We start from the raw sequence: 13,172 nt of genomic DNA, 5'->3' as shown, positions 1-13,172 counted from the left end.
TGCGGTTTTTGCTAAAGGAAAATTTTTTGATAAAAATGCTTGGGCTAATTGCTCCCAAGTCTCAATTGATGCGGCTGGCATAGAAGTTAACCATTCTTTGGCTCGATCCTTCAAAGTAAAAGGAAAAAGGCGAAGTTTGATTGCTTCTGCAGTTACATCAGTAATTTTAAAAGTGTCACAAATTTCTAAGAAATTTGTCAAATGGGTGTTAGGATTTTCGTTAGGTAACCCGTAAAATGTTACATTATTTTGCAACATATTAAGCAACGCAGGCTTAATTTCAAATTGATTTGCATTAATCTGGGGTCTAACTATACTGTTTGTTACACCGGCCACTCCTGGCCTAGTGTAATCCATAAGTGTGGCCATAACTTCTGGCTCGGTAATTTTAGTTTTTATTGGGGTTTGGTTTTTCTTTTTCTTTTCTTTCTTGTTCTTTTTAAGAGTTCTTTCAATTTCTGGGTCAATAGGATCTGGTGACGTGCCCGAACTTCGAGAACTGCGCATGAACTTGAAATTTCTCACGAACAGAAACTACCTACAAAACAGAATTTGAAAAATAAATATGTTAGTAATTGTAATTGAATAAAATATAAAAGTTTGAATAAGTATGAATAAACCTAGATTCGTAATAAAACATGAAAAATTTAAAATTTTGTCAAAAATTTTGGCGTTTCCCCGGCAACGGCGCCAAAAACTTGTTGAGCGATTTTCGCAAGTGCACGGTATACGCTTGTAGTAATAAAAGATATCGATCCCACAGGGAACGCTTTTTTTAAACAAAACTTATTTATAATCGGTTAAATTTACTTTAAGGTTTATAATATGAAAAAATCGTTTAATCGGTTTTGGTTTTGAAATTGCTAGAATGAGAATTAGATTAGAATATGAAGATCTTAGAAAATATCTGACTTAAGAATGAATTTGCAAAACAGGAACGTTTTAGTACTTTAGAAAAGTAAACAGGTATATTTGTTTGCATTAAGCAAAGAAACAACTTTAAACTTTGTAGGAATTATAAAGATGAAATAAATGACGGAACCTCTAATTAATTGGCTTTGAACGCGACAAAACCCTTATCCGGGATAATTGCCCTTAACCAAATTAAAACTCTACCGAGATAATAATTTGCCTAAGTGTTCAACAAAGTTTCCTTGTAAAGATTTGAATTAAATACGTTTTAATGAAAACACCAGCATCAATCCACTTCGGCTCATTTACCAAAGTGCTGCATAAGAATCTATCGAATAGAACAGACTTTATTAGATGAAATATAAATTGATACAAGTTTACAGAGAACATGGAGCATTGAATTCTTCGACGGCGTGCAAGTGAACGGGTTGTCAATCCTTTCCTTGGGTTTCGTTCGAGTTTGTCAGGCTCAGGGGCGAATCCTCTACTCAATCTTCTCGCTGAATCTTCGTAATAGAGACTGGGTCGGTCCACTACCAAAATGTAAACTAAACTGGAACAATGTCTAAACGCTACTGAATTTGTTATTATTTTGTAAACAATGTGTGTACATCATATTGCTTTTGAACAGAATCTAAATCTAACTTCTGAATCACTTGATTCGGAACTTCTGCATAAATTCTACACTAATCTCTTTCTTCTGCAGATATATCATTATATCCTATTTTCAACTCTCCATCAACTCTTTATTTATAGATGTTGAAGAGTCTTGATTGAAGTGCCGTGTCCGTTGTGAAGAATCGTATCCATTGTGAAAGGACGTATCCATTGTGAAAGGACGTCTTTATCCACGCGAACGAACGCGTTTCGTCGAAAATGAAAGTGTGTAACATGCTTCTAAAATCTCCTGCTCGTACCGAGATTTATCAAATTCACTACCGAGAATGGGGGAGCATCAAATGCACTTCAGACGAAGGGGAAAAGTGACTGACGACGCGTGTCGCGATCGTGAAAAGGGAAAGTCGCGGTCGCGGCACGGAGCATTTTTCATTTTTCAGCCCTCGTTCGTGTCCTTGACTTGGCGTTATTAATTTTCGTCGTCTTCGACTCCTTTTGTAGGGTTTTTCTTCTATTTTCAAGCTCTTTTTACTCCTATTTGGATTTTACCAAATATTTATGTACCTTGCATGAAAGAAACATACTCGAAAGTAAAAGCTTTCTAAATAGGTATAAATAGCATAAATTCGTAGCAATATTGATGTAATTATTGATGATATTATAGGTGTATTTTGGGCTTAACAATCGTCGACGGCGGAACCACTGCTTTATTTTTTTATATCAAAACACGAAGGAAGGCGGCGGATCTCCCTTCTAATTCGATCATGAAGACAAGCGGTGGTGGAAACCCACCAGGAGATTCCAGATCGGCGGCGGCGGCAACAGCTTTCATCCTTCTTTGTCAAACTCGAAGACGACGGAACCCTAGCAGAGCGAGAGAAGGAGGATCGCGAAGGAGGATCATGAAGACAAGCGGCGGTTGAATCCCATCAGGAGATTTCAGATCGGCGGCGGCGGCGGCAACAAGTTCTCAGGCGGCGGAACCCTAGACTCACGAAGAAGGAGAATCGCGAAAAGAAAAAGAAAAAGCAAAAGAGAAGGTATTATTATTATTTTTAGATAGTATAATTTATATTTTAAATGTGTTTATATAATATTTATTTAATATAAATCTAAATAATAGAAAAATATAAATCCGATTAATTTCCGGTTAATCCCAATTAATTTTTGTGGGTCTTGTCGTTCGACTAGTACCTATCGATTTTTATAACACTGTTTTATTTATGATATAAAGAAAATAGTGACATATTTAAAATTATGGAATTAATTTTAATAATATGATTTAATTATAATTTTATAGTTAAATATGATTTTGGGAAAATTACACAGAAATTCATATTTTAAAAACTATTTACAACTATGTGAAATCATAATTTTGGATTATTTTAAATTAGTAAAATCAGTATTTTTAATATATTTTAAAGATTAGAATTTATAACTTATAAAATCATAATATATAGAGAATCATAATATGATATGATATGTTAAGATTTAAATTTAGTTGTAATTTTTTACTTAATTAATACATTCATGTAGTTGATCGATGATGATTTTTATATAGAAAGCCCATAAAGCAATTCCATTACGGTGAAGCTTTGGAAGTTTGGTATGGGTTTGTATTTCTTACGAAAACCCAACACATTGTGGGCTTAATTGGCTCTACCAAAGTCCAATATAGAGATTTCACTTTTAGAAACAAGATAGTATATATATATATGAATATCAAATAATTATTAAATATTTTCTTACACTATATATATATATATATATATATCATATACTGCCTCTGTTTATCACATTTATATTTTTTTTATTTTGTTAATTTTAAAATGTTTCCTGCTTCTTTATTGAAAGTCCACAACATATGTGCTAAAAAAAATGGAATTGGGAGCAAAACTTGGATACTATTTCCATTGATGCACTTAAATACATAGCTTAAAGCTAAATTATGACCTGCTAAGGTTAATACAATCCATCCATATCCATAACAAGTGATCCCCTTTTTTTTCATCGGATCCGGGTAGAGACCAAACGTCTTGAGTAGTCGATCCAGCGGAACAACTTTTGACAACTCAAAAGATAAAGAAGTATCCGTTAATTTCACTCATTGGGCTCTTACTTGGGCCGACATGCAGTTTGAGCAGGCCCAACTTGCCTTGCTAGCTGAATGATTAAAATAAACATAAAACAAACAATTAGTATGGTTTATTTATGCCAAAATAATGGGTAAAATACAGCATGGCTCCTCTTAATTTTGGTGTTACTAATTGATAGCTTTTGCTATCAAAATCAGATATTAAAGTCACTGATCTTTTGATATATAGTAACATAAAAGTCTATACGACGGACTGACCGTGTGAAATGCCGGTAAACATAAATCACGGGGTCATCATATTAAGGATTAGCATATTTTTATGCTAATCAATCAAAGTTGAGGGGCTATAAGCTTATTTTACCCGAAAAATAATGAATCAAAGTTAGATATGAACCTGAAAATAGGACTCAAGCTTCCTTTTGAGTATTGCATATTCTTTTTTGAGTTGTTGGAATGTCCTAATGCATCTGTTTGTTTACACGAAAACCATCAGAACATTTTCATTGCATTAGCATCAAATGGGTGCATAAATATATTAATGTAAAATTTATTGTGCGACTTAAATTTACATAGCGTCTCGCTATTGAACTTAAAGTGTGTCCATCTCTATTTCAATTTAACTCTTGAACTTGCTTAAAGTGATACGTAAATTCAAGGAAATAATGAGACACTTTATAAATTTAGAGAACATTTTGTACCAATTTCAAGGTTCCTGATGTATTGAGAGGAATAAAATGGAAGATAGATAATTACCCTTCTCCATTTCCCAGTCTGCAATATTCCCTAAAAAGGGTGGACTCAGCTTTCACCTTTTTAGCTCCGATGCTGCACCGAATAGAAATTAAGAAAAAGAAAAAGAAGAGAATATACGAAATGATACCTTTAACTTAATAAATAATCAAATTAACCCCTAACCTTGTGCTACTTCCTTTGAATTGATGCATATGGCTATCTAATTTGTTAAAATCAAGAGGACTTTTCTCCCTGCACCAAACACAACATCAATATCAGGAGAAGAAAGCAGAAAATAGAAGAAAGGTAAGTTTGAAAATACACTCACAAGGCTTGTTCAATGTTAAGGATTAGTCTAGCTGAATCTCTATAGTACAATGTGACAACTTCCTCCACAAAGTTAGGATTAGCATCATCTTGGAGTTCTTCAAGCTGGAGAAATTGTTCATCAAGAAATCCCTGCAAGTTGCTATAAATATTAGCCTCATAATCATAATCGTGTTATGTTATCTATATATTCTACGTGGTGCAAAGAAGGGAAACCTGATCGAAAAGGGCCTTCCTTGTGAGAGCAAGCTGCCTATGCATTTGGCTTCTGTCCATAATTTGAGAGAAAGATCTTATCAATGAAACAGACAATATATCTAAGGGGTGAGTGAGGGATATAATGCAATATGGGAGGGGCTCTTTATATAGTAGAGAATAGAATAGAAGAGAAGAGAAGAGAAGAGAGAGACTGTTTGTACCTAATAAGAGAAAGATTGTATTGCATGTAGACAAGTGTATTGTGAAGGACAAAAAAGGTTCAATTATAGTATAGTATCTAAGCTAATTTAATATAATGTGGGTATCAGAGTATGGTGGAGTGCCATTCTGATTCCATCACATATTATATTATTTTATATCACATCTTAGGATATATTACATGCAGATTCTTAATGTGCACTGTTTTTTGGCCAACAATTTTTGTCTACAAACAAGGATGGCATTTTAAGCACTCAACCCATTATAGATGAAAATAAGAGGGATAACAAACAAAACTTATCAATGTAAAAATATTGTGCCGTGACTAGAACTACTGCCTTGAAAACGATTTTAGTAGACCGAGGCACCAGTTGATATCCGATTGTTTTCCAAGGTTAACACAACTACTTCCGAACTTATGCACTCAAGGTTGAAAGTAATGGAATAGTAAAGTCAAAAATTGGTTAGAAGAAATTAATTTTGCAAAGAAAATTCGGAAGAGTATAAGCTGAGTGCAAAAGAAAACTTTCGATTCTATTTTATATTTATTATGTAAAAACTGAACTTTAGGAAGTGGAGTTGTGGAGAAGAAACTGGAGAAAATCTCTAAGAAATGAAGATAAATCAGGAAGTTAACGTTGGTATTTAGTTGTTGTAACGAATTAAAACTGAAGGATTAGCCAAAACAGTCGGTGGGGCATACACACATGTGTGATATATTTATCAAAACCCATTTAAACACGACTTGATAACCCATAAGACAAAAATATATATATATATATATATAAACTCTTTCAACTTCTCATAAATTTCCTATGTATAGGATAGACAAACACTTGAAATAGCTAAAAGGCCAAGAGTCAGTTCATAAGCACATGTCAAAACACTCTTAGACACACACCTGACTTAAATGGCTGAGGGCTAAAGAGCCATTTTACCAACAATTCTCCACAAATGACTTTATAACCATACATACCTGAAGAAAAATACAAAAACTTTTATGGGCAATAAAACATAAGGTTTTGAAAACTTGAGTATCAAATGTCTTTCGTTTGAGTTGATACATAGTGACGTGAGGTAACAATTTACAGTTTTAAAAGTGAATTGCTCTTGAACTTCTATAACCCACAATATGTAAAAACTTTTGAAAAACCTTTGTTGTTCCATGTTAAAGAAAATATAGCGCTTTGATGACTATGCACACAATTTGGTTCTCATGAGTGCTCTAGAAAGATTGCCCAAGTCTTTCATAGAAGGTGGCCCACCTTAACTCAAGTAGATGAGCTCAATATGAAATCATTAAGAGTTTCTCATAACTCATCCTGTAAAAATACATCCATCAAGTCTATTAAAATGAACCACCACACAACGAGTTATGGATTACAAACGCATTATCATACATCACAAGAATGGGAGCAATATAATGTATAAAACGGATAACATGATTTAGTTTGACCACAAGTGGTGCCTACCATACTTTCTTTAATCAATGGGATTCAACTCCATTCCCCTCGATGTTTCAAAAACAACTCTTCTAGGTAACCTTTTCGTGAAAGGATCTGCTAGATACCTTTCAGATCTCATATAATCTAAGGCAATTATCCAATTTCTTAAAAGTTGTTTAACTGCACTATGTCTAATATGAATGTGTTTTCTCTTCCCATTATAGACACTATTTTTGGAAGTCCTTATAGCTGTATGTGAATCACAATGGAGTGAGACAAGTGTAGAAGATCCCCTCTACAATGAAGTGTCTGATATTAGAGTCCCCAATCATTCTGCTTCTTGATTAGCCAACTCAAGGGCTATGAATTCAGATTCCATAGTTGAGCGAGAAATACAAACAAACATATAGTCACTGGTAGAGCTCACCTTATCATTATCAGATACCTAGTTTGCATCACCATATCCTTCTAAAAAACAGAAAATTTATTAAAATGCAAACAAAAGTTCATGGTACCTTTCAAGAATTTAAGTAAACAATGAAGAGGACTTAAGTGTTCATTATTTGGATGTGAGTATATCTAATCAATTTACTAACCACATAGGTCATGTCAAGTCTAGTATGGTTCACTAAGAACATCACACTACTAATGATCTTAGCATATTCTTATTGAGAAACATTGTTTTCTTCTTTATTGCTAGTAAGACATATGCTAGAATCATATGGAGTTCTAGCTGGAACCACATCAAAGCTATTGAACTTTTTTCAACATAATGTGGTTGCCCCAAAGAAAAACCATTTTCAGTTTTAGTGATTTTAATGCCAATAATTATATCTGTTATTGAACTTTTTTCAACATAATGTGGTTGCCCCATGTCTTTCATGTCAAAACGAGAGGACAAATAACTTTAATATCATTTACTACTTTTAAGTCGTTTACCTAAGATAAGCATATCACCCACATATAGGTATATAATCACACAATTAGGTCCATAAGACTTAGAATAGACACATGTATCACACCCATTAGAAAGTAAAGTTTCATTATATTTTTCATACTATTGTTTGCGTGCTTGTTTCAAACCATATATGGATTTTTTTTCCGCAGCTTATCCTCCTAGCCGGGTACAACATGTCCCCCGGGTTGTTGCATATCGATATCTTCTTCTAAATCACCATATAGAAATATCATCTTTACATCCATTTGATGTACTACAAGGTTATGAATTGTTGCAACTAACAATAGAGATTTTAGTAACAGGAGAATAAGTGTGAAAATAGTCAATTCTTTTCTTTTGACCTTATGCTACTACAACCAATCTAGCCTTAAAAAATTTTAATGGATCGATTAGGTTTTCTCTTCCTTTCGAAGATCCATTTGCATTTTATAGGTATAGATCCTTTAGGTAGATCAACTAGATTCCCTGTATGGTTTATTATAATGGAATCAAGTTCACTTTTTAATTGCTTATTTCCAGAAATTAGCATCCATAGAGGTTATACCCTCTTCATACATTTTTTGTTCTTCTATTAGATAAGTGGACATAATTTCTTCATTTATGTTTTCTGAAATTTCTAACAGAAAACCAGAGATAAAGTGAGGTCCAAAACTATTTGATATTCTCATTCTTTTGCATTTTCTAGCGTAATGTTCATTTTCATCATGATTTTGATGGAGCTAGAAGAAATAGTTGTAGATAAAGGTAAAGAGTTGGAAGGATCAACATCATCACACCTTTCTTTAAAGGAAAAATATTTTCAAAATCAATAAAAACACAATCAAAGATCTTAGGTACTATGTTCATTTTCTAAAATATATAAGGGAAACCTTGGCAAGGCAACCCCAAATCTTTAGAAAATTCAAATTAGGCGCAAACCCCCTCTAAAGTTTATAAGGAGCGTTGCCCAATTTTTTATGTGAAACCTTGCTCAAAATATAGCATGCAGATAAGACCGCTTCCTCCCACATATTATCAGACAAACCAAAACTAATAAACATGGCATTCATCATTTTTTTAAGAGTCCCATTTTTTCTTTCATCTACACCGTTTTGTTGAGGTGTATAGGGTGAAGTGGTCTCATGCATAATACCATTTTTTCTCATAGAAGGTCTTAAGAAAATTAGTTCCATATTCTCCTCCTCTGTCATACCTAAAACTTTTTATTTTCCTATCTAGTTGATTTTCTACTTTACAAACATTCCTTCAGCCTCATCTTTTGATTTCAATAAATACAACTTGGTGTATCTAGCAAAATCATCAACAAAAGTCATAAAATACTTTTTACCACCTTTGCTAACCGAATGATTGAAATCAGCCAAATTAGAATGGATTAAACTAAGCAGTTATGTACTTATATTAAATACAGGTGAAAAAGGTTTCTTTGCAAATTTTGCTTCCACACAAACAGAACGGTTAGACTCACATTCAAAATTAGCAAGATTAATAATAAGCATAATTTTTAACCTTCTGATGAAAGCAAAATTTACATGTCCTAATCTACCATGTCATACATCAAAAAATTCACACAAGTAGGTAGAAGTAGAGGAACTTGCACTATTACCAACAAAGTTCACAAAAATAGTGTTCATAATAAAAGGCTATCAACTAGGTACCCTTTCCCCACAAACATCCCATTCCTAGTAAGAATAACCTTACCAGCCTAAAAAATAATTTTTTTCCTACCTTATTTAATAAACTACCCGAAATAAGGTTTCTATGGAGGGAAGACATATACAACACATTGTCCAAAGATAAACATTTTCTAATAGTTAATTTAAGCAAAAATGTTCCTTTACCAACAACACCAACAATTATGGTGTTTCCCATATAAACGTAGTCCCCATCAGCAACGTCCTCAAAGTGATGAAACATCTCATTGTTTGAACATAAAGGTCTAGTTGCACCAATATCCAAGACCCAGTCAGTCTTGTTCTCCACTAAATTGGATTCAACCACCACTACAATAATGATCTCTTCATTCTCCACCAGATTGGATTGTGGGGCAGCTTTTGAATCCGAATTTTGATTTGTGTTTTGTTGGTTCTTTCTTTAGAAGCACTAATATGCCTTGTGTCCAAGTTTTCCATATATAAAGCATTCAATCTATTTCTTCTGAATCTTTCCATTAGTCTTCTTGAAAGACTTATTATGTCTAGTACCTTTCTAGAACTTGTTTGATTTCTCTTTTGGATCTGTCATTTGGTACAACAACATGTTCAATTATGTTATCATTAATAGGAACAAAGTTGGAGGACATTTGCTTATATTTAATCTGATTTACTTCTTCAGTTCTCATGTGCCAACAAGCTTCTAGAGGGTGAAATATTTCTTCTTATGCTTCAACTGGTTTCTAAAGTCACTCCAAGAGGGAGGGAGTTTTTCCAGAAGGACATTGGCATGCACCATATGATACATATTCATGCCTTTAGTGAGAACTTCAGAATAGACATGAAGAAAATGTATCCATGCGTGGATTTTCTTTCATCCAAGTCTCTGACCTAATATATGTCTGTGTATCCTCTCAATGTAGATATTTTCCTTGATAACATAGAGAATAATCAACTGCTCTTTTGAGATATCTTAGTATTCTTTTGACAACGGTCCAATGTGTTGGTCTAGGGTTGGACTAATATATACTCACCATGTCAATGACGTGACAGATATCAGGTCTAGTACACATCATTGCATACATCAGACTTCCTACATCACTTGCATAGAGGGACATTTTTCATTCGTTCAACTTCCTCTCGTGTTTTAGGACATATTCCTATGCTTACAGAATTTCCTAGAATTGGTTTAGTGCAAATCTTCCATAGTTATAAACATAATTTGTATGTGAAGATTCGAGAAGGAAAGAAGAAATAGAAAAGATAAGGATGATCTCTCAATCCTTTACATGGTGGTCTTCTTCATTGATCTCAATTCTGCAAACCTTCACTTGAAAGGTTGAACTTTTTCTTCAAATTTAATATTTTTGTTGTAATAATTGCTAACCTTCATTTGAATTAGTCCATCCTTTTTATAGATTTAATGCACCCTTGTATAAGGTTACAACTCTTGAGAAACCCCTCTAGGAGTACACAATTTTTGGAAGAAAGATAACAACTATTCAAGTGAAAAATCATGCCTTTTGGTAAAACTAGGGTCCAGCGTGGGCGCACCAGAAAACGTGCTCATCTTCATCGCGCTCGCATAGAATAATGCACTCATGTCGGATGATATTTCAACAATCTTTAACTTCACTTTTCTTCAAACGAATTAAAGTATTTTTGAGGCAAACTAAACACGAATATAGATAAAATTCTAATATTTAACATAAAACACTAAAATTACAAGTTTAAAACCTAACAATTAAACTAAAATTACTACACAAAATATGACATTTTCAAGCTCATATCAGAATTCATTAAAGTACAAGATCCCTATATAGATATCTGTACATAAAGAGATTATATATTGATCTATAAGGTAAAGTGCTGGAACAACTCAAACCTTTTTGTCCTATTGTCGAAAGTAGTTCTGAAAGTAAGGAAATTTAGGTTAGATGTTGGGTACATCTGAACCGATGCTTTCGTATGGTGTTCTGAACATGCACTTTCTTCATGAATAAGAAATCAACACCATAACACATGTGTTCATATCATGTATGAGCGACCTGAAGCTGGAAAAGAGTAATCTCAACTTTTCCTAGTGTAAGACTCATTTCGTAATTAAAATTATTATGGTTTATGTAACTTTATCCTTAGGACCTTAATCTATTCTGAAAGTTTAATTTAAATGTGCCTTTCTTAGAAGCATTCTCTCACAGGCTATATGATAATTCAACTCGGAAAGAGACCAACTAGATAAGTGAATTAAAATTATGATGGAAGAAATAAAGTTGAAGGGAATGATTATCATTTACACTTTTCAAGTTTCTATGTTTCACAGTACGCCCAATTATACTAGGATGTATAATTGTGAAAATAGAAAACTGCGGAAATCTAAGTAAAGTTACATGGAATGTGATGTGAAATGTGGGGTAATGGCATACAACCTTTCGATACCTTTTTGCTAGAGACTATATATCTCTAACACGTGTATAGTACTATATTATCAAGATGAAATATATCTCTAACTAGTATATAGTACTGATGCTCTCGATGGTATGTTGGCCGCACGATCTATTTTCAAATATGAAAAGGATTAGATACACGAATCTATTATGTGCGAGTGAGAGATGTTAAGTATTCGTCCATATTAATTCAGATCTGGTAGATTACGGATTCAGGTTTTATCTAATTGAGTTAATAGATAATTATGAATCCTAATTGTATTGAGAGATCAATTCATGTCTAACCTAGTGTTTAAATCAGAGTTAATTAAAGAATCATATTCTAACTAAGAAGTTAGTATCATAATTAACCTAGTATTGGTTGTTAACTCTAATATGATTAGACTCAATTAGACATAATAAAAATAATTGAAATCAGACAAAACATAAAATATCTCTCATTCTCCCTCAAAATTCAGCAAGATTCTCTCTCTACAAGGAGACTTTGCATTTAGATCATGAAACAATCGTTCTTCCTTCCAAACAACTTTGGCATAGGATAGGAATAACGTGACATGTAATACAAGCTCGTGGTTCAAATTCTTCTCCTGCAATCTTAACGATAATCTACGTTTCAAGATGTAATCCAAAAAACTCGTATAATTAGTTGAGTAAAAGCGTTATAAAAAGATATTTATATTTTTTTTATTATACCTTAAAAAAAAGATAATTCTTTTATTTATGTATTTTAAAGCAATACCAGAGTCCAGAAGTGTTGTAAATTTTTGTCGTGTACATATATATTCTCTCTTTAACTTTTTGGGTTGTTATATGCATCATGTGTTCCCTGATATGCTATCTGAATGGGAGCTAGCCCCAAAATGGAAATTCTTAGGCATATCTATTTGCACCAATTATGAATTTAAATTAATGGGCATCGCATGAGAAAAAAAATAGAATTTATCCTTATAAAGCTGAAAATTGGAAAGCATAACTAACCAAATCCAAAGGAATTGAAATTAATTCTCATAATTGTTTTTGTTAGGTTGTTTTCTAATCAATTGATGTTACTTTTAGAACATTAAATCATTTGTTTATAGAAAGCATTTTTTTGCTTCAAAAGTTCAATTTAACAGCTGATTCCATTAATTGACGGCTCATGATAATATATATATATATATTAATCATCAGATTTTATTCTACTGGTATCAAAGCTATAATTTAAATCATTTCCTCATAAATCAATTTATTTAATTATCTTACAGTTGGCTTGTACTGTTAAAATAAAAGGGGAAACCAATTCATGACAGATTGATTCTACTAAAAAGAACTTGTACGGACAGCCTTTTACACTTTCTATGTTCTATTGAACTCTGTAAATCTTATTCCTTAGAAGGATGTAATGGCATTTACGCCTTCTACTGATAAGTCAAATCAACTACATATCCCTACCCAATAACTTTATTTAATGGCCACCTCTCATCTAAGCATTTTAGATTTTCAACCTAATTTCGACTATAATACATTTCTAGGTGTTGGCTTTTCTTTTAACGATTCGGTCCAGAATGGACAACGTTCGGATATAAGGCTTGA

General features: G+C 32.9%; 1 protein-coding gene across 1 annotated transcript; it reads right to left on the bottom strand.

Moving 5' to 3' along the window:
* Positions 1-3,421: 3,421 nt before the first annotated feature.
* LOC136224070 (histidine-containing phosphotransfer protein 4) lies at positions 3,422-5,008 on the bottom strand. Its single transcript, XM_066012312.1, has 6 exons — positions 4,901-5,008; positions 4,686-4,816; positions 4,541-4,609; positions 4,379-4,450; positions 4,020-4,092; positions 3,422-3,693 (listed from the first exon to the last, which is right to left on the bottom strand). Exons 1-6 carry the CDS (start codon positions 4,958-4,960, stop codon positions 3,646-3,648), a joined length of 453 nt encoding a protein of 150 aa, XP_065868384.1. The 5' UTR covers positions 4,961-5,008; the 3' UTR covers positions 3,422-3,645.
* Between the last annotated feature and the right edge of the window lie 8,164 nt (positions 5,009-13,172).

The sequence above is a fragment of the Euphorbia lathyris genome, chromosome 3 (assembly GCF_963576675.1).
Source record: "Euphorbia lathyris chromosome 3, ddEupLath1.1, whole genome shotgun sequence".
NCBI lineage: Eukaryota > Viridiplantae > Streptophyta > Magnoliopsida > Malpighiales > Euphorbiaceae > Euphorbia > Euphorbia lathyris.
The sequence above is the reverse complement of the archived record's forward strand: the minus strand, read 5'-3'. Positions and strand labels throughout refer to the sequence as shown.